Raw genomic sequence first — 22,841 nt, 5'->3', positions numbered from 1 at the left:
TGCTGACCGGGTGCGCTGCAATATCTCTCTCAGCGCAGCAGGCTTAATCAGTGTGTTCACCTGTGCACTCCCTACTTATACCTCACTTCCCCTGCACTCCCTCGCCGGATCTTGTTGCCATTGTGCCAGTGAAAGCGTTTCCTTGCGTGTTCCTAGCCTGTGTTCCAGACCTCCTGCCGTTGCCCCTGCCGTTGCCCCTTGCTGCCTGCCCTGACCTTCTGCTACGTCCGACCTTGCTCTTGTCTACTCCCTTGTACCGCGCCTATCTTCAGCAGTCATAGAGGTTGAGCCGTTGCTTGTGGATACGACCTGGTTGCTACCGCCGCTGCAAGACCATCCCGCTTTGCGGCGGGCTCTGGTGAATACCAGTAGCAACTTAGAACCGGTCCACCAACACGGTCCACGCCAATCCCTCTCTGGCACAGAGGATCCACCTCCAGCCAGCCGAATCGTGACTGTTAGAAGGTCAGGATGTAATGATCTCAATCACCAGTCCAGAGGCTAGACTGGGCTGACTTTAAATAGACACACCCTAGGAGCTTTTGGCTAGCAAGCAAAAGGCTATTAACTATTCCCCGACCAGGGAACATAAAACTGTTCACAAACAACCAAACCAATAGCTGTGTGTGAACACAGGCCAAGACAGACATGTCAATTTTGTCCGCAATTGGGAGTGTTTTGTCCTCTTTTGGGAGTGTTTGTTCTCTATGAGGAGTGTTTGTTCTCTATTGGGAGCGTTTTGTCCTTTATTGGGAGTGTTTTGTCCTCTATTGGGAGTGTTTGTTCTCTATTGGGAGTGTTTTGTCCTCTATTGGGAGTGTTTTGTCCTCTACTGGGAGTGTTTTGTCCCCTATTGGGAGTGTTTTGACTCCTATTGGGAGTGTTTTGTCTCCTATTGGGAGTGTTTTGTCCTCTATTGGGAGTGTTTTGTCCTCTATTGAGGGAGTATTTTGTCTCCTATTGGGAGTGTTTTGTCCTCTATTGGGAGTGTTTTGTCCTCTATTGAGGGAGTGTTTTGCCCTATATTGGGAGGGTTTTGTCTCCTATTGGGAGGGTTTTGTCCCCTATTGGGAGTGTTTTGTCCTCTAATGGGAGGATTTTGTCTCTTATTGGGAGTGTTTTGTCCTCTATTGGGATTTTTTTGTCCTCTATTGGGAGTGTTTTGTCCTCTATTGGGAGTGTTTTGTCCTATATTGGAAGTGTTTTGTCTCCTATTGGGAGTGTTTTATCCTCTATTGGGAGTGTTTTATCCTCTATTGGGAGTGTTTTGTCCCCTATTGGGAGTGTTTTGTCCTCTATTGGGAGTGTTTTGTCCTCTATTGGGAGTGTTTTGTCCTCTATTGGGAGTGTTTTGTCCTCTATTGGGATTTTTTTGTCCTCTATTGGGAGTGCTTTGTCCCCTATTGGGAATGTTTTGTCCTCTATTGGGAGTTTTTTGTCCTTTATTGGGAGAGTTTTTCCCTATTTTGGGAGTGTTTTGTCGTCCCCTATAAAGTGTGTCCGCATCCGCTTTTGGGGTGTCCCCTATTCAGAGGGTGCAACTACATTAAGTCTTATGGGACTCTGCCGTGGAATTAAAAACTGTCCACCAAGGGAGATTTTTCTGTAAAAAGCACCAGATGTTTCTTGGCATCTCCAGCGTAGATCTGAGCCGCTCACACCAAATCTCTTTAGAATAATATGGGTATTTATGTACCGACTTTATTTTTTTACGTTGTATTTGTATTTGTGCAGTGATATGTGGGGAACTCAACAGCCGCCCTGTGGTTTGTTACATTGTTTCCTCTCGGTCTCCTCCGTTCATCCAGGGATTAAGACTTTAGTTCTGCACATTGTTGCGTTTTGTTGAATTGCTTCTTCCGCTTGTCTGCTCCTTCTGTGCAGTTTATTATGTTGAAATAATGATATGAAATTGTTTGACTTTGTGACTTAATACTGTTGTTCTACTTTTTGTTGACTCTTTTGTTCTTTTGTGGTGCTCACCTCCACTTTTGTTACGGTATTAAGAGAGGAATTTCAAAAATCTTCCTAAAATATTGGGGAATTATCTTACGGGATCCCCTGAATCTGATGTAGTGATATTTAAAAGGTTTTATAATAAATAATGTAACATAAGGACAAGTTATAATCTATCCATAGTATAGTGGTCCCTAAACATACGATGGTAATCGGTTCCAAATGGAGCATCGCTTGTTGAAACCATCGCATGTTGAGGGATCCGTGCAATGTAAACTATTGCACGGTGTACAACCCGCGGACCTCCAGATGTTGCAAAACTACAACACCCAGCATGCCCGGACAGCCGTTGGCTGTCCGGGCATGCTGAGTGTTGTAGTTTTGCAACATCTGGAGGTCGGCAGGTTGAAGACCACTGTTAGAGGAAGTTGTACTCACCTGTCCCCGCCGCTCCGGACCATCACCGCTCGTCACCGCTTCCCTGGATGTCGCCGTCCATCGCTGTTGCCGCGTCCCCGATGCTATGGCAAGGCCTCTGCTTCCCCGGCATCCGCGCGCCGCTCCTATTGGATGACGGGACGGCGTGCGCAGCGACGTGATGACGACGATGGAGAGCGCCGGCGATGCAGGGGATCCCGAAGAGGACGCGCCGGAGCCCAGAGGACAGGTAAGTGATCGTCAGCGGACCACACGGGGCACCGTAAACGGCTATACGGTGGTGGCTGAAGCAGTCTGCGCTGCAGGATAGCCGTTTATGCGATGGCCCCGACATACAAAAGCATCGAATGTTGACGCTGCCTCTGAGAGGCCATCGTATGTTGAAATGATCGTATGTCGGGGCCATCGTAGGTTGAGGGGTCACTGTATAGGTGAAGTCTCTGTGATCAGTGGGAGACAAAATGCTGGGTCCTCACAGATCACAGGGATGAGCACCCAAATTAAATGGCCCAGCGGTCAAGAATTTGCCTTATGACTTTATTTAACCCTATAGGGCTCCCAGAGATTGCAGAGTGTTGTCCTCTTTTATATTCAGCAGCCCCATAGAGAATAAATGGAATAGCCATGTGCGAACTGTGCCCACTGTACCCATTCTCATGATCTGTCGGGGTCTTTGTGGATTAGTCACCATGACTAGACACTTATCACCAGTACTAGTGGTACCTGCACACGAATATTTTACATGTCAGTCTTTGTCCTGCACTGTAATGAATTCATACAAACTTATTGAGAGGCGCAAATCTCTGAAAGAAGCAGATCAGGGGTTTGTTTGTTTTTTTGCCCATATGATCTGCACTCACCACAATGAGTTCTACAACACCATTTATTTTATTCCAGCACAGCTGTATCCATGTATTTCATGACTGTAACTGGGTCATGTGATGAGCAGTCTTACCCACAGAAAATCTCTGTGTTTAATGTGTCAGGTCTGCCCTGTGTCAGCTGACTTCCTGTGATCTACAGAATTACATCATCACCAATCAAATGCATTCTTCTAACTCAAGGACCCCTCCTAGCTCTATCTGTATACTGCTGCTATCTCTATAAGATCAGGATATATAGTAGTTATGCACCTCCCCTGAGGCTCTATCTGTATACTGCTGCTATCTCTATGGCATCAGGATATATAGTAGTTATACACCTCCCCTCCAGCTCTATCTGTATACTGCTGCTATATCTATGAGATCAGGATATATAGTAGTTATACACCTCCCCTACAGCTCTATCTGTATACTGCTGCTATATCTATGGGATCAGTATATACTGTATAGTAGTTATACAATCTTTTATTTCAAATTCATAATCATAAAATTAACAAAACAATAAATCATAAATAAAAGCTGATATCTGAATATTTCTTCTCCAGAGCACATTAGCAGGGTCACCACTTTTATCCTAGAAGACCTCAGATATATTCTTCAGTCTGATCACATGTACATATACAAGCCAAAGTTCTCCTCAGACAGTATATATAAAAACTGATATATCACAGTCTGGCTCTGGTCACATTAAAGGGGTTATCCAGGTAAAAACTTTTTTTTACATATCAACTGGCTCCAGAAAGTTAAACAGATTTGTAAATTACTTCTATTAAAAAATCTTAATCCTTTCAGTACTTATGTGCTCCTGAAGTTGAGTTGTTCTTTTCTGTCTAAGGGCTCTCTGATGACACCTGTCTCGGGAACTGTCCAGAGTAGAAGCAAATCCCTGTAGCAAACATCTTCTACTCTGTGCAGTTCCCGAGACAAGCAGAGATGTCAGCAGAGAGCACTGTTGCCAGAGATAAAAGAACAACTCAACTTCAGCAGCTGATAATTGTTGGAAGGATAAATATTTTTTAATATAAGTCATTTACCAATCTGTTTAACTTTCTGGAGCCAGTTGATATAAATAAAAAGTTTTTATTCCTGGAATACCCCTTTAAGTGTGCAGATCATCAGGTCATACAAATCACCTCACTTTCTTATTCTTTTTCCTCTTGCTGTGTCCTCCCCCCCCCCCTTCTCCTGGAGGACACAGGTACTTTAATGTCTCTCTCCTCCTCCGCCTGCTCCTGGATACTTGGGGGACACATTTCATCATTGTCTTCTCCTAGGACACTGAACCTTCCAGGTGAGATCTCTACAGCAGATGACTCCTGGGTCTTTACAATCACATGTTTGCGATTCTCCCGTTCAGATTAAACATTTTCTCCCTATAGGTAGTTGTAGTGCAGCAGCCCCTTTTGGGTAGTTGTAGTGCAGCAGCCCCATTTAGGTAGTTGTAGTGCAGCAGCCCCATTTAGGTAGTTGTAGTGCAGCAGCTCCATTTAGGTAGTTGTAGTGCAGCAGCCCCATTTAGGTAGTTGTAGTGCAGCAGCCCCATTTAGGTAGTTGTAGTGCAGCAGCTCCATTTAGGTAGTTGTAGTGCAGCAGCCCCATTTAGGTAGTTGTAGTGCAGCAGCCCCATTTAGGTAGTTGTAGTGCAGCAGCCCCATTTGGGTAGTTGTAGTGCAGCAGCCCCATTTAGGTAGTTGTAGTGCAGCAGCCCCATTTAGGTAGTTGTAGTGCAGCAGCCCCATTTCGATAGTTTTAGTGCAGCAGCCCCATTTGGGTAGTTGTAGTGCAGCAGCCCCATTTGGGTAGTTGTAGTGCAGCAGCACCATTTGGGTAGTTTTAGTGCAGCAGCCCACTTTAGAGTTGTAGTGCAGCAGCCCCATTTGGGTAGTTGTAGTGCAGCAGCCCCATTTAGGTAGTTGTAGTGCAGCAGCCCCATTTAGGTAGTTGTAGTGCAGCAGCCCCATTTAGGTAGTTGTAGTGCAGCAGCCCCATTTAGATAGTTTTAGTGCAGCAGCCCACTTTAGAGTTGTAGTGCAGCAGCCCCATTTGGGTAGTTGTAGTGCAGCAGCCCCATTTGGGTAGTTTTAGTGCAGCAGGCCCATTTAGGTAGTTGTAGTGCAGCAGCCCCATTTGGGTAGTTTTAGTGCAGCAGGCCCATTTGGGTAGTTTTAGTGCAGCAGGCCCATTTGGGTAGTTTTAGTGCAGCAGGACCATTTGGGTAGTTGTAGTGCAGCAGCCCCATTTGGGTAGTTTTAGTGCAGCAGCTCCATTTGGGTAGTTTTAGTGCTGCAGGCCCATTTGGGTAGTTGTAGTGCAGCAGCCCACTTTAGTGCAGCAACTATTGTTAAGATGAAAAAAAAAAATCCATACTCACCCAGCTCACCCGTAGTCCTCAGCAGGGCCTCTCTTGCTTTCTCCTCCGATTTGTGCTCCGGCGTATGATGATGATGTCACTCATGCGCCCAAGCATAGAGGACGGACGCTCCAGCCTCTTGTGGCTGCTTGCATAATGCGGGCGGCCACAAGAGAGATTGACAGGCCGAGGAGCCAATGGCTCTTCACTCTGTCAAACAGCTGATACTTGAGTTTAACTATAGGCGAGTCTGTAGGACACACTTATAATTAATTTTGTCCTGGACCTGGTAGTCATACATAGCCAGCAGGTACCATCCTAGAGACCTGACTGTCATACAGAGCTTAGGATCAGTGCAAGACAACAAATATAAAATCTTGATTTTCCTGCTATACAGCTGGACTAGTTATAGTAATATATGTTATGTATGGAAATCACGTCACCTTATGGTTTCTTGTACGAATAAATATATCACCCCATATACTCTATGGCGGTATTACAGGTGCAGTAAATCTGTTCAGCAATTGGCTGCTCTGATGTTCTGCCTGGAGGTTGTAGATGGTTTATACTGCAGAACATAATATATATATATATATATATATATATATATATATATATACACACACATCAGTACTCGGTACATAGTAAGTGTCACTGTACTGAGGCGTCATTCTCGGCCCCACGTCATTTCTTTCATGGAATCTTCTCAGTTGTTCTCAGTATTTTCCATCACTTTATGACCCCGCTCCCCATCTATATGCCGCAGTATAATACCGACTTCACGGCGCACATACACAATCATCTGCACATCCCTCGTCTTTCATTCCTGACAACTGATAGCAGAGAACATTATGTTCACTTACAGAAGCCGCTACAATTATTTTACTAGAAGCCACCGCTGAGATCTCAATCTGAATCCTCCTGACATCTCATTTTCCTGCTGAAGGTCTCAGAATGACAAGTGCATCCCGGTGGGGGGGGGGGGGGGGACCACAAGTCATCAGCTGACCCCAAAGTTTAAATGAGAAATGTCTCCATATGGGGGCTTCAGTATAAACTACCTGCAATACCCTGATAGGTTGGTGGGTGGCATCGGTGACATCTGTGATCCGGGCCCAAGGGTCATGCTGCTTTCTGAACCTTGTCGTTTGTACTTCTCATTTAGTAGCATAGAGAGACTAGGGATATCACAGTGCAGGTTAGCTGGGAGTTGTAGTTCTTAAACTCATATGTAACAGCAGAGATGTGCACAGACATTTTGTGGGGCAGGGGCTGAATAAAAAAAAAAAAAGAGCACTTCTCATAAACATTTATATAAATGCCTACATAATAATGCCAGACTGCCCAGCACTGCCCAGGGTACTTTTAGGGCAAGGGCTCAAGCCCCCTTTCCTAGTTAACCTGTGCTTGTCCCTGTGTAGCAGGTTGGTGTAGTTAACCCAGTGCTGATGAGGATCTTTACAGGTTGGCGCACTGTGCAGACTGTATATATGTAGACTTTTCTTCATCCACACAAACCTGGTTCCGTATCACAATATTCGGAAGGACATATGCAGGAAATTCTCTAATGACGTGGTAGTCATCCAGTACTAACTCCACCCAGAGGCCAGCAAAGAGATAATTGTATTCCAGAGAGGCCCTTGTTTAGCCTTCTTCTCTCTGGTAAGACAATATCTCTCAGAGATGAAGTAACTTGTAGCACATTTATATTCACAGCAAGGACAGGAATAGGAACAGTGACAGAGTATCAGCACAATGCACAGTTTTAACAGTTTAGGAACTTTGTGTTTAATGATGAAATGCAAATGCTTACTAAAAATAGGTATAGGTAACATTATGTGCAGACAACTGAATGTAGGAATGTTAGGAGTTTGCTGAGACAACAATACTGAAGGATTAGACATAGCAACTTGGTGGCTGTCCACTTCAGATACCCCAGCTGATCAGCTGACTAACTGGGGCCATGGTGAGTAAGCAACACATTTGCTTTATTGCTTACCAGACACATCATCATACATTTGGTAAGTTATGCTGATAATGCATCTACCATCTCTTGTGGGAAACCAGGTCAAAAAGTATATAGCATACATAGGGTAACCCATTCCTTTCTCCTCTGCTGCTGTATGTACACATCACTGCCTCCTGAATCTAATCTATCCTTCCTTTAGTCTGCAGCCTTGTTTTCAGCAGCAGCTCAGTGCTTACTTTAACCCCTTTCTTTCTGTGCTGCTGCTTTTTGTACAAAGTGCTGCCTCCTTATATAATCTCCCTTTCAGTTATTCTTCAGCCTTTTCTTCAGCAGCAGTTCAGTGCTTAGTGTAATCCCTTCCTTGCTGTGCTGCTGCTGTATGTACACCGTACTGACTCCTGTGTATGATCCCTCTTCGGTTAGTCTGCAGACTTTTTTCAGCAGCAGCTCGGTGCTTAGTATAATCACTTCCTTGCTGTGCTGCTGTTTCTTTTCTTTCTACTCAATTAGTGCCTTGCAAACCCAGTGCATCAGTAGCCCCTTCTTCCTCCACATGACATTTATAGTAGTGTAGTGTATAAATCGCCTGCAGTGAGTTGAAATACCACAACTTAAAGTACACAGCAACGTCCCCTGACCTTTGACTCTGCCTCAGTTGTAAAACTACAGTTCTCATTGTGCCCTGGTGGCCATCATGTTGGGAGTTGTAGTTTTTCAACAGATAGGGGAATAATGGTACAGAACATTGATGGACTGTGGCATTTTGGTCTTCTGATCATCAGGTGCCTGGAGTTAGACCCCACAGATCTGATAGTATTGAATTTCTGGAGAACCCCTTTAAGTCTTAACTTCACAGACAGCACATTGGTTAATTACAGCCACTTACAAAGGCCGCGCTGCTAAACTGGATGAATCCTGGATGAATCCTCGCTGCTATTCTTGTTCTGCCTTTATTTCTGATAAAATGAGCCACCACATTTGCATAATCATCTGTCCAACTCTAGAACTTCCAGAGCCTTAGGAAAACTAACAGATGGGTAAACACAATGAAATGAATCAGCGGCTTACGTTAAAATAAGAAGAAGAGGCTTCATTAGGTTCCACAGGCTCCCGCGTTGTCAGGTCAGCATTGCTGCTTTTGGTAAAAGACGCAGCAAATAAAAATAATTGCATTTTCAAATAAATCTGTCGTCTTCTAAACCGAGTCTTTGATCTGCACATTAAAGTCAATGAAACAGATGGAAATGGTGCATTCCCTACATGGCGCTCAGAAACAGCGACAGGTACAAAAAATTCATAGTGCAATTCTCAGAAAACTGAGGACGTGATGTGACCCCGAGTGTGGACCAGTGATGACATCATTCCTGACACTATGATATCACTGGACGTTAAGTGCTTAGCCAAAAATCTTATCCCACAAAAATAACACTGAAGTTCCTTCCCAGCAATGTGCTGTCCACTTCTTGTTGTTAGGAAAAATGCATCATAACACAGGAAGGAGGCAGGACTTAGCATGTTCTTTGTGCAGAGGAGAGACAAAGACTGTGTACCTGCAATTTGTTATCCTCCAAAAGATCTGGACTGTCAGTTGTCCCATCTTATCCCACCATCTGTAGGAATAGTTCAGTACTATGTATAACCCCTTCCTTTCTTTGATGTTGCTGCATGTACAAAGTGTTACCTTTTTTTTTTTTTATAATATCCTACTCCTCCCTTACATCTGCAGCCTTGTCTTCAGCAGCAGCTCAGTGTTTAGTGTAAGCCCTTCCTTGCTGTAGTACTTCTGCCTCTTTTCTTTCTGCTCACACAGCTCTCTGCAACTCTAGGACATCAATAACCCCTTCTGCATCCATATGCCATCTATAGTAGTGTTCTATATAACCCCCCCCCCCCCCCCTTCAGCAGAGTGCCAACCTGTTCATTCCAGTGCACATACATGCACACCCACTACGGGGAAATTAATCAACGTGTGTACAGCTGTAAAATTGTACGTGCAGTGTGTTTTTATTTTGCACATTGAATTATCTAATTTTCCACTCTTTTTAGGTTTACATCACTGGCTTTGTCCTTTTTCTTGTGTGCTTCCAAGGGACACGGTTAACAGATGGTGTTTTAAATTAATCACTTGCACATAAAATTATTTTGTGTAAATGTACTCCCATGAAAAGCTGGCGTAGGACTGTGTGTGAGTGTTTTAATTTTTTTTTGCATTTCCTGTCATGTGCACAAATTTATCAAGTGATGTGTGCAACATAATAAATTTTGCACAGCAACTGGAAAAGCCACACACTCTTGCAGGAGGTTTCATGAATTATAAATATCCCCCTATTTGTTGTTCTGTGATTTTCCAGACAAATAAGGGAGGAAGTAACTGTGTGTCTACTACATGGAAACAGACATCCACTGATTCTGCCCCTTCAAATCTAGGGAGAAAACTAGAAAGAGCACTACCCAATATTTCTTCACCCTGACTGGTTAATTCTTGATCGCCAAGTGTATTGAGTATGATGGCTCAGGGACTAGTGCTGGTGCTTCACAAGACTGGGGTCATGAGTTCAAAGAGGAAAATATCTGCATGAAATATGAGAATATATAGAAAGCACAGTGAATTATAGTAATTATTGAGAGTGAAAAGCTCAAGGACTCAGATTTTTTTTATACCAAAATATAGCAGACAAAAACTCCAAATCATCAAACAACAGTGGTGATTAATTCCCCTGTATTAATGATGTCAACCAAAACAGGGGGCGGAACCCATAGATAGAGAAAATAATGCAGAACAGACAGTGAGCACACCGGGAGCAAGAGAAAATGCTCCTAAACTTTTTGTAGAATCTTGATTAGAATACATTTCTGTCTTATTCCCGGAAGTCTTAATTCTCACCCCAAGTGTCCATCCAGAACTAAGAAGTGCGAACTATTTGATGATAAAAAAAATGTATCCTTAGGGTAGGGTCACACAGAACCCCTCCACAGCGTATTTCATTGCTGCCGATGCACTGACAGCTGTCACAAGAGCGAGCTCCCTTCTGCGGCTGGGTAGCTCCGTGCAGGGCTGGTGCAAGGATTTTTGTAACCCTAGGAATATGCTAATTTTGCCACCCCCCATTGACTCCGTCCATTGGCTCGCCCAACTTTACTACTGGGGTGACACTCTGTAACAAACCTCCTCCTCTTGCTGTTGACTGAGCAAGTGGTTTGGATGCTGGTTGTTGAACTTTCTTGCAGTGGGCAGAGCGGCGCCCCCCATTTAGAGCGCACTCTAGGTGGCTGCCTATTTTGCCTATAGGCAGAGACGGCCCTGGCTCCGTGTTTTCGCTCGTAGTGGTGGATTTCCCTCCAGCTTGTAACTTTCATTGGTGCAGCGTGAAATACGTTGTGGATGAACTCTGTGTGACACTATCCTACTCTATGATGATATCATAGAGAAAGAAGGTCAAGTAAGGGCTATATCTGAATGTTTTCTATGAGAACAATTGCACCAATGTAGCTTACAGCCTTAAAGGGGTACTCTGGGGAACTGAAAGTTGTCCCCTAAACACAGAACAGGGGTTTAGAGTCTGACCGTCTGGGGGGTCCTTTAGGTGTGTGTGTGGGGGGGGGATAGGTTGTTGGGGCGACAGCTGGGATGCCAACAATCTCCTGTACAGGGCCCCACTACTTAATTGTCCTCGGGGCGCTGTGGCCCCCACGTTCCAAGACAACCGCTCATTTGCATGAGCGGTTGTCTTGGAATGTGGGGGCCACAGCGCCCCAAGGACAATTAAGTAGTGGGGCCCTATACAGGAGATTGTTGGCATCCCAGCTGTCGCCCCAACAACCTATCCCCCCCCCACACACACACACACACCTAAAGGACCCCCCAGACGGTCAGACACATCCTGCTCAGCTATTTACCAGTGGGTCCTGCCTCAGCCATTGATTGAGTGGGCTGTCACTTGAGCTTGCCCCTGAGGATGGTAGCCAAGGTGCATCAAAGACAGGTAAGTAACGGGGCCCCATTGAGCAGATTGCAGGGGGTCCCAGCAGTCAGACGCCCCATGATCAGACACTGATAATCTGTCCTGTGAATAAAGGGTTACATTTCAGTTCTTTAGAATAACCTTTTTAAATAAAAGTACAAAAAAAAACAGCATTTTTTTTAGTCAGATATATTATATTATCTGTAACGCAACTGTTCCTATTAACTTCGCTTTATAAAAGCAGAATATAGACCAGTGTTTTCCAACCAGGGTGCCTCCAGCTATTGAAAAACTACAACTCCCAGCATGCCCGGGAATCAAATCGAATCTGACAAATCTGAATTTGTTACGAATTTCAGGAAAAATTTGATCCGCAACAAATGCGAAAATAGCCACAATTCTATAGTGCAAATTGTTTAATTAAACTCCATTTAGTGCGGTCCAGGTTCCAGGGCATCTAAAATGGCGGATCTACATGTGAGGACATGGGGCAAGGAACTCTGGGAAGATAGGAACAAGGCAACATGCAGCCTATCAGCAGCCAGTCACCCCTGTGATGTCACAGCCCTATTTAATCGGCAGCCATCTTGCGGCCAGTCACTTCAGCCTTTCACTGCAGAGAGATAGGTAGGGACAGACAGCGCTGTGTGTTCCAGAGAAAAGCTATTTCCAGCAGCGATTCACCTCCTAGTCTCATCAGCGTTCTGTTGTGCAGAGAGAGGGACAGAGAGCAGTGTGTGTTTCACAGAAAAGCATTCTTACTGCAGTGATTCACCTTCCAGTCACTGTCTACAGCGCTCTATTACAGAGAGTGACAGAGAGCAGTGTGTGTTTCACAGGATAACATTCTTACTGCAGCAATTCACCTCCCAGTCACTGTCTACAGCGTTCTATTACAGAGAGTGACAGAGAGCAGTGTGTTTCACAAAAGAACAGCAGCGATTAAGCTCAAACACAAATCCTGCCTAGAAGCACTGATAGGAAAGGGGGTAAGATTGAGAGAGAGAGTGCAATTTTGGGTGTAGTACACAGCGACTGTGTGCTGCAGCACTGGTGTGTACTGCTGGCGTTGTGAGCAAATACTTTTTTAAGCGTACTGTAGCACATTTTTATGCCCTTATAAGTGTATACCACATACGTGCAACTAAGTGGTATACTATTTTGTTCCTCTTAAAGTCTGTGAAAGAACAGCCAAAAGTACACACCTGCTGCTGTTCTAGGCAAATACTATTAAGCATATTGGAGCGCATTATACAGCCCTCATAAGTGCATACCACATACGTACAACTAAGTTTTGTACCATTTTGTTCCTGATAAAGTCTTAAGTGCCTTAATTCTATAAAAGGTCAGCCAAAAGTACACACCTGCTGGTGTTGTACACAAATACTTTGTTAAGCATAATGAAGCTTATTGTACTCCCCTCATATACACACTAAGTATGTCAGGCAGAGAAGTGCCAGGACGGGCACAGAGGATTGGCAGAGGTCTAAATTCATCAGGCAGAGGTTGCAGCAGACTAAGGGCGAGTGGCAGCAGTAGTCGCAGCTAGAGGCCTGAGCACCTGGTATCAGCCAGCGGTCGTGTCTCCACCAGCAACCCATCTGCCCTCATCGATTGATTAACACGGTCATCCACATCATCACAAGTGACATCTGACACCCCCAGTCAACAGTCGGTGGGTTCCTCAGACACAACCCTCAGTTGGCATGGCCCGGGAGCAGTCCCTGTCCTCCCATTGCCTCTGTCCTATGCTGTTCCCTCTCCTAGAGAAGTATCTTATGCTGTGGGTTCAGCTCCACTATTTACTGAGGACGATCTAATAGAGGACAGTCAGCAGCTACTGGACAGCTAAGAAGGGGAGGAGACATGCACCACTTCCTCCGCTAGGCTGGGCAAGTAGTGATGCGGAGAGTGACATGGGAGGCAATGTTGCAAGGGTTCAGGGTCCTAAAGCAGACACTGTTGAGGAACCTGAGGAGGACATCAGTGACGTGCACACACCTGTTGATGATGATTTAGCCGATGGCAATTGGGAGCCGGGTGCAGAAGGGGCTTTATCATCATCAGGAGAAGAGAGTTGCAAGTTGCCCTTGAGGCAGCAGCTGAGCCAGAAAAGCGGTAGCACGGTTGGCAGTCAGTATGGTGGCAGAAGTGGAAAGTCTGGAGCAAAACGTGCTCGGGGTAGATCACCTGCTTCGTGGCAGCCTACCTTCCCAGGAGGGAGTGGAACAGGGGTTCCTGGAGACGGTGCCAGTAGCAGTCAATTAGTGCGGACTGTAGGTGGGAAAATCAGCTACTCTGCGGTGTGGCAGTTTTTCATCAAGCTTCAGGTGGAGGTAAACACAGCCACATGTAAGATGTGTCGGCAGAAGGTGAAGCGTGGCCAGGGGCCCCAATGTTGGCACCACTGCCCTGCATGGTGGTCCAGTTTGCTGCATCACCCAGTGGCACGCCACTCCATGCTTCAGCCAGCCAAAGCTCCACCACCTCAGCTGAAGGGAGCTGTATGTCAAACCCTCCTTCTGTTGCTCCAGATGCTCCTGCTACTCCTAATTTGAGTCAGGCATTCCGTCAGCAATCCATCGGTGAAGCCATGTCCAAGAGACAACAGTATGCGCCCACTCATCCAACAGCGCTGAAGCTGAATGTGCTCCTGTCCAAGTTGCTGGTGTTGCAATCCTTCCCTTTTCAAGTGGTGTAAAACTAAGAAAAACAGGCGCTCCCTTGTGGAGAATCAACGGGATCACAGGTGTGTGGAAGGGGAGGGAAAAGGTGAAGGCTCACCCTGCCAGGTTGTGTGCACTCCCACACAACCAAGATATGCGTTTGATTAGATAATCCCGGTCTGCAGCCTTCCTAAAGACAGTAAGGAAATGTATGGCAAACTTCGAGAAGGATAGGAATTCCGGCGCTGACCAGGGAGGAGACAATGGAGCCAGGTGTGTAACAAACAGATGTAATCCAATGCGACGCGTTTCACCGTCCTTGCGCAGTTTCATCAGGCCTGATGAAACCGCGCAAGCGCAGTGAAACGCGTCGCATTGGATTAAATCTGTTTGTTACACACCTGGCTCCATTGTCTCCTCCCTGGTCAGCGCCGGAATTCCTATCCTCCTCGAAGTTTGCCATACATTTCCTTACTTTTCTAGTGGTGGACTATGCACCTTTCAGAGAATTGATGGCTTGTGTCGAGCCGAGGTGGAGAGTACCAAGCCGTCATTTCTTTGCGAAGAAGGCTGTACCAGCCCTGCACAATTTTGTGGAAGAGAAGGTGGTCCAGTCCTTGAACCTGTCAGTGTGTACCAACGTGCACGGCAGCGCCGACGTCTGGAGCTGTAACTATGGTCAGGGACAATACATGTCATTTACGGCTGAATGTGGTTCCTGCACAGCCACAACAGCAACTTGGACAGGTCACGCTGCTTCCTCCTCCACCCTCTTAGGTCGTTGGTCCTGCGACTCCGCCTCCTCATCCTCTACCGTGTCCTCAGCCTCCACTGCCTGGACAAGTCTCAGTGGCCCTTCAGTATACCATGTGTGCAGGGCACGGAGCGCGCCCTAGGGGACGAGGACACGCGCCAGAGAAGAGAGGCAAAGGCAGAGAGAGGAGAAACACCCGGAGAGTGACGGACTGGGGCTCGCATGAGGGTGCGTCCCGAGTCCCCGCCCCATCTGCAGCAGCAGGTAAGGGGACCATGCGCTCACGGCCAGCTTGTGCGGCCAGAGCGCATAATGTTCCACTCCCCTGTGTAACTTCAATGTCAATCAGTGGCAGCTTATACGTGACACCTGCCGTTTGCTCAGGCCCTTTGAGGAAGCCTCATTAATGGTCAGTCACCAGGATTACGGAATGAACAACGTCATTCCACTGCCTCATTTTCTACAACACGTGTTGTAAATGATGGCTGGTCCGGGAGAGGAGGAGCAGGAGCAGCCAGAGGAGCTAGAGGTTTATGAGGTGAGACAGAGGACCCAGACACACCGTGGCAGTATGCAGTGGAGATGGAGGCAGGTAGTCCCTCCGAGTCACTTGCACAAATGGCACGATGCATGCTCACTTGCTTGCGAAGTGACCTCCAAATTTTCAACATTCGGCAACTTCCTCAGGAAGTTGCCGACGGGCAGCGGAACGCATGGGGTCCAGGGGGGCACCTGCGAGGTTATCCTTCATCTGTTGTCCATGGCCGCGCTTTCCCAGTAATATACATTTTGCTTGCATACAGGTTGTAGTTACTTTAATTAGAAATATCTCGACCCCGGCAACCCATCTTGATTGGTATGAAAAAGGGTGCAACACATTGGTTTCGAACCCGGGCCTGGTTCGAAACCAATGTGTTGCACTCTTTTTCGTACCAATAAAAGCCAATTTGTTTTAAACAAAATTCTCTTGGCATGTTGGTTTCTGGGATTAGGCACAATTTAAACATCCCATTTTTTTCCCTTCAACTACTGTACCATGTGACATGTGAATCCTTGTTTGATTTGGTCTTTTGTAACCACACATTTTATTATTAAATCTGAAATTTAAATTTAAAAAAATCGATAGAACGATAACAATGAATCATAACTGATTAAATTAAACATTCGCACTTTCACAATCAGAGGGGCACTGAGAGGCATGGGCTGGAAAAGGTGGTATCTCGCCTGGCGGGGGACCGCCAGCTCAATTTTAAGATACAAGTAAGAGCTTTTTCACTGCAGCCACTTCTAGCCTTATGCACCCACTTATCAAATGGCACAGAAGCTGAATGTGCTCCTGTTCAGGTTGCTGGTACTGCAGTCCCTCCTTTTTCAAGTGGAAACTCAGAGTATGGGGGTGCGCTGAGAGGCAGGGGCTGGAACAGTTGGTAGTTCTCCTTGCGGTGGACCACCAGCTCGATGCTCACCAGAATGGGCAATCAAAAAATGTAAATAAATTCAAATTAAATAAAATAAAAATAACATAAAAAATCTGCCACATCCAGACGCTCTGCGGCAGTGATTCTAATAGCCATGCCTGTAATCTGCATGTCATACTGAATAACAGTATTATTTCACTAGCACAGCACAGCATAGCAAAATTCATTCATCTCTAAATATCAGGCTAATCTGGCTTTGAATAATGTCTCCTTTAAAGGGAAACTCCGGTGCATAAGGTCTTATCCCCTATTCATAGGACAGGGGATAAATGTCTGACTGCGTGCAGGGGGGGGTGGGTCCGACCCATGAGTGATGTATCCCAGGCTTTCCCATAGAGACAAATGGAGGAGGGGTATCAGTCACCGCTTTGTGCGCCGGTCCACAGTAGTCCGTGTACGTAGCGGTGGTCGCTTCGTGCATGAGGGGAGCTGGGGTGCTGGGCAGGGGATCGCAATGGTCGGACTCCACGCGATCAGACACTTATGCAGCGGGCTTCCCCTTTTAGCCAGGGTCATAGGACAAGCTGTAACCTTTATCCCATTACAAGATGCACAGTCCCTGTTATCAGTCTCATCAGTAGCTTTAGGCTTCTCCAATTAGGTAAGAAAGAACAGAAGGCTCCTGAATATTAACCCCTCGCTGTGATGAGTAATATATGTCAAAGCATTCCAGCACTGAGAACCTCTGGAGACGTTCATAGGTGAGCGATAATAACATGAGCCGCCATCTTTAGTGATAATAAACAGCCCAGGAAGCCCTCAGTGATGTGGATGCGGAGTCGTCTGAGAACATGTAATTTCTTGGTGAAGAAGTTCACGAAATGTTACCACTTCGCATTATGTTTGATTTGATAATTGTTCCTTTCTCAGAAAGAAAATTATGGCTGGGAAACAATGCGGTGATTACTCCGGCGTACTTATCACTTCTGTGTTTTGTTCCTTTGTCGCAGGAGCCGGTGGTTGGTCCCCGCTGGAATCTAACGCAAAGCAATGGCTGCAGGTCGATCTGGGAGACAGATTCGACATCACCGGGGCGGCCACGCAGGGAAGACACGAAAGCTACGACTGGGTGACACGTTTCAGCGTTATGTTCAGCGATACCGGACGCAACTGGAAACCGTATCATCACGACAACACCATCTGGGTAGGGTTCTGTTCGCTAAACGCTTTCTACTCTTAAACAGATGGTCAATGCCAGGAGAAGTGTTTTCTTATGTATATTAACGGCTGGAGGTGGATCAGTCGTGGAGATTTGTCTTTCACTATTTATAATATTTAGATGATTAATAGTTATTTATTTATTTTTTATTATTTTTTTATGCAATTCTTAATTTTAGAATATTAAAGTATTCAATTTTCTTAACAGGAATGGATCACTTATTTATTGATTTATTTTACCAATTAGAATCCAATACGATCCATAATCTTTTTTATTTATTTATTTTATTTTATTTATTTTTTTATACAATTTTTAATTTTAGAAAAAAAAAAACTTCAACTTTCTTAAAGGGAATGTATCACTTATGTATTTATTTATTCTACCCATTATAATCCAATACTGATCCATAATTATTTATTTATTTATGTTACTAATTAGAATCCAATACCAATCCGTAATATTTTTTTATTTTTATTGTAGACCTTTTCTGTGCATGTTTATTTATTAATTTTTTTTTCATACATGATTATGCAGCCATTTTATCTGATCTGCTTTTATCAGCATTTAGACAGGTGCTTTACAGCAGCCATATGGCTCAAAGGAACTTGTAATGTGGATATATCTATTGTCTTTAGGGGGAAAATGTTGTGGGCATTGTGATATGTGTAGAGGACAATGTGCAGGAAGAAAAGGAAATGAGCTGTTATCATCATCTATTGACTTCTATTGGAGAATATTGTGGGCATGCTCTGTGATCTCTGTAGAGGTGATTGCGCAGGAAGAAGGGGGAAATGAGCTGTGACCGTCGCCTATTTAATTTTATTGGAGAATACTGTGGGCATGCTCTGTGACACCTGTGTAGAGAGGATTGTGTAGGAGGAAGGGGGAAATGAGCTGTCACCATCATCTAAAGATTTCTATTGGAGAATATTGTGGGCATGCTCTGTGACCTTTGTGGAGGTGATTGTGCAGTAAGAAGGGGGAAATGAGCTGTGACCGTCACCTATTGAATTTTATTGGAGAATACTGTTGGCATGCTCTGTGACCTTTGTAGTGGTGATTGTGCAGGAAGAAGGGGGCAATGAGCTGTGGCCGTCACCTATTCACTTCTTAGAGAATTGATGTAAAATGTATCATGGATGTCTACAGGTAAATGACACTGGTTTTAAAGGGGTATTCCAGGGGGGAAAAAAAATTCTTATATCAACTGGCTCCAGAAAGTTAAAGGGGTAGTCCAGTGGTGAAAAACGTATCCCCTATTCTAAGGATAGGGGATAAGTTTGAGATCGCGGGGTGTCCGACCGCTGGGGCCCCCTGCGATCTCTCTGTACGGGGGCCAGGCTCTCCGGCCAGATAGCGGGTGTCGACCCCCGCACGAAGCAGCGGCCGACATGCCCCTTCAATACATCTCAATGGCAGAGCCGGAGATTGCCGAAGGCAGCGCTTCGGCACTGCCATAGAGTTGTATTGAGGGGGCATGTTGGCCGCCGCTTCGTGCGGAGGTCGACACGCCCCCTTCCTGCGGGCTGTCGGGGCTCCGTACAGGAGATCGCGGGGGCCCCAGCGGTCGGACCCCCCCGCGATCTGCAACTTATCCCCTATCCTTAGGATAGGGGGTAAGTTGTTAACCACTGAGTCACCACTGGATTACTCCTTTAAACAGATTTGTGAATTACGTCTATTAAAAAATCTGAATCCTTTCAATAATTATCAGCTGCTGAAGTTGAGTTGTTGTTTTCTGTCTGGCAACAGTGCTCTCTGCTGACACCTCTGCTTGTCTCGGGAACTGCACACAGAAGAAGAGGTTTGCTATGGGGATTTGCTTCTAAACTGGGCGGTTCCCGAGACACGTGCCATCAGAGAGCACTTAGATAGAAAAGAACAGCTCAACTTCAGCAGCTCATAAGTACTTAAAGGATTCAGATTTTTTTTATAGAAGTAATTTACAAATCTGTTTAACTTTCTGGAGGTGGCACTCTAGAGCCATTTTTGTCTCCTCTGGAGGAGATCTATTTTATATACAATTTCCTAAGGAACATTGCCTGAAATGCCCCCTCCATGCTGGATCTCCACACGGAGAATCAATGTCTTTACTTGAACTTGTTATAAATCGGACGCAATGTTGTTTCCATGCTGCAGGTCATCGGTGGGATGAAAATCCAATATCTAAAGGAAACAAATGTAGTGAATATAAAGGCTGCGGTCACATCCTAAAAGCTGCGCATTATTGCTTTGTATCCTTAAGAAACTAAAATGGAACATTTCTACTGGATAAGTCATCCATACGAATATTGGATTGGACGCGGCTAATATTACAGTGTTTAAATGCTTGTGAAAGTGAATGGTATCAATTATGCAGCCTGGAGGTTGTTTCATAATGCGCCTCCCACGGTATAAGCCTTTAGATGACATAAAAGCCTCCGCCGCACACTTAGCTGCACTTACCTCCTGATGTACAGAGGATTTCCCATCCTGGCACTGAGCAGATTTCTTTCCAACAATTAGTCTTAAATTATAATCGATAAAGTTTTTACTCTAACAACTTCGTAATGAGCTTTGTCAGAGCCGGAGGAGGAGGATGAAGCTTTATTATAAATTACACAGGGGGAGGCAAAAGGGATCTGCAATGTGATACAATGTATCGGGGAACCCTCTGTGGCTCCCAACTCTGAAACATTGTAACAAACCATCATGGTGACTAGAAATGTTTCCTTGAAGTTCTGGGATTTTGGATTTAAAGGGGTACTCCACCCCTAGACATCTTATCCCCTATCCCAAGGATAAGGGATAAGATGTCTGATCGGGGGGGGCACCCCAGACATCAGGTGCACGGAGCGAACTTTACTCCACGCCGTATGACTGGCCATGTGGGGCAGAGGCTCGTGATGTCATGGCCACGACCCCTCAATGCAAGTCTATGGGAGGGGGCGTGACTGCCGTCACGCCCCCTCCCATAGACTTGCATTGATGGGACGTAGCCATGAAATCACAAGCGCTGCCCCCGATCCTCTAAACAAATGCTGGGTAAAACAGGGAGAGCGCAGGGGTCCCCAGCGGCCAGACCCCCTGCCAATCAGCAATCTTATTCCCCTGTCCTTTAGATAGGGGATAAGATGTCTAGGGGCAAAGTACCCCTTTAAATTTAACCAAAGGTCTCATCTGTAAGGAGTTTGTATGTTCTCCCTGAGATCTCATTGGTTTCTTTGGTTTCCTCCCAAACATTAATTACTGATAGTATCACATTTGTGAATCTCCATGAGGACAGGAACCAATCTCTGTAAGGTGGAATATATTGGTGCAATATCAATAGATTATCATGAACATGTTCTAGAGATCATGGCTGGTTTTCATTTTTTTATTTTTATTTTTTATACAAATAAGATTTCTCCAGGCTTAAAGGGGTACTCCGCCTCTAGAAATCTTATCCTCTCTCCAAAGGATAGGGGATGAGATGTCTTATCGCGGGGGTCCCGTCGCTGCGATCTCCCTGTGACACCCAGCGTTTGTTTAGTGCATCGGGTGCAGCGCCGGAGGTTCGTGATGTCACGGCCACGCCCACTCTTGATGTCATGACCACGCCCCCTCAATGCAAGTCTCTGGGAGGGGGCATGATGGTCGTCACACCACTCCCATAGACTTGCACTGAGGTGGCGTGGCCGTGGCATCACGAGCCTCATATCGCCAGTCATCCTCCATGCAGTGTAGTTCGCATCGTGTACCGGATGTCTGGGGTGCCGCAGCCGAGATCGTGGGGGTCAACAGCGGCAATCAGACATATTATCCCCAATCCTTTGGATAGATGAAAAGATGTCTAGGGACGGAGTACCCCATTAAGTGTCCAGTTCTCAAACCCATTGACTCATAGGTGACTCATAATTTTGAATTTAAATAAGACTGTAACTCCAAGATATATAACTTACTAATACAGTGTTATCACATATTGTACTGGCCCCAGCATGCTTAAAGGGGTACTCCAGTGAAAACCTTTTTTCTTTTAAATCAACTGGTGGCAAAAAGTTAAACATATTTGTAAATTACTTCTATTAAAAAATCTTAATCCTTCCTGTACTTATTAGCTGCTGAATACTACAGAGGACATTCTTTTCTTTTTGGAACACTGATGACATCACGACCACAGTTTTCTCTGCTGACGTTATTATAATAATAATAACACTCTATTTATTGTTGTCCTTAGTGGGATTTGAACCCAAGCCCCATGCACTGCACGGCAGCAGTGCTAACCACTGAGCCACCATGCTGCCCTTAGCATACATCTGCTATGCACGGTTGCTAAAATGGACAGATATGTCAGCAGAGAGCACTGTGCTCGTGATGTCATCAGTGTTCCAAAAAGAAAGGAATTTCCTCTGTAGCATTCAGCAGCTAATAAGTACTGGAAGGATTAAGATTATTTAATAGAAGTAATTTACAAATATGTTTAACTTTCTGCCACCAGTTGATTTAAAAGAAAAAAGGTTTTCTCCGGAGTACCCCTTTAAGCTTGATCCCCCCTAACAGGAAGATGTATTGTCAGCATGGTGTTCTCTCCATTTTCCTGACTCTCAGAATGCATTGCTTTTTCTCATGTCTATATCAGAGCCCTCTCACCCTGCCTACTCCTCTCCCAGAGCCCTCCTGACAGTTGCTTTCTCAGATCTGCTGCAGAACATCGTGTTTCACAGTAGACTATCGCAATCAGTTAGGTTACAGCACCTGCTGTATTCATCCCCTGTCTGCTCTTCTGCCTGTGGTATTACTCAGTACAAGGCAGCATGCTTTAAGCACACCTCTTTCTTTGTAAATGCCCTCCCCAAAATAAATAAATAAATAAATATATATGACAGGGAGATGGTGATGTAAGCTGGAGGGGCTGGTCAGTGGTGAGGACCTCAGGGATGGGGATAGAGCACAGAGACAGGATCCAACCAAAACTCCTCAGAAGACGGGGAGCTTCTGAGACAATACCTCATTGACATTGAGATGACTACAAAACTTCCTGTCATGAGAGAGGAAGGTGCTAGGGAACTGCTGAGACAATACCAAACTGACAATGAGAGAACTACACAACTTATTGCCATGAGAGAGGAAGGTGCTAGGGAACTGCTGGGACAATTCCAAACTGACAATCAGAGGACTACACAACTTCTTGCCATGAAAGAGGAAAGTGCTAGGGAACTGCTGAGACAATACCAAACTGACAATGAAAGGACCACACAACTTGTTGTCTA

The 22,841-nt window shown here is 45.4% G+C and overlaps 1 protein-coding gene across 1 annotated transcript in view; it reads left to right on the top strand.

Moving 5' to 3' along the window:
- The window catches only part of CNTNAP5 (contactin associated protein family member 5), a gene marked incomplete in the record, with an annotated part of 569,649 nt that overhangs the window by 111,633 nt on the left and 435,175 nt on the right, over positions 1–22,841 (top strand). Inside the window, 1 exon segment of the mRNA XM_056536567.1 lies at positions 17,405–17,598. Coding sequence (XP_056392542.1) covers positions 17,405–17,598 — 194 coding nt within the window.

Source organism: Hyla sarda, chromosome 8 (assembly GCF_029499605.1).
Source record: "Hyla sarda isolate aHylSar1 chromosome 8, aHylSar1.hap1, whole genome shotgun sequence".
Lineage (NCBI taxonomy): Eukaryota > Metazoa > Chordata > Amphibia > Anura > Hylidae > Hyla > Hyla sarda.
Note: the sequence above shows the minus strand (reverse complement) of the source record. Positions and strands in the feature narration are given on the sequence as shown.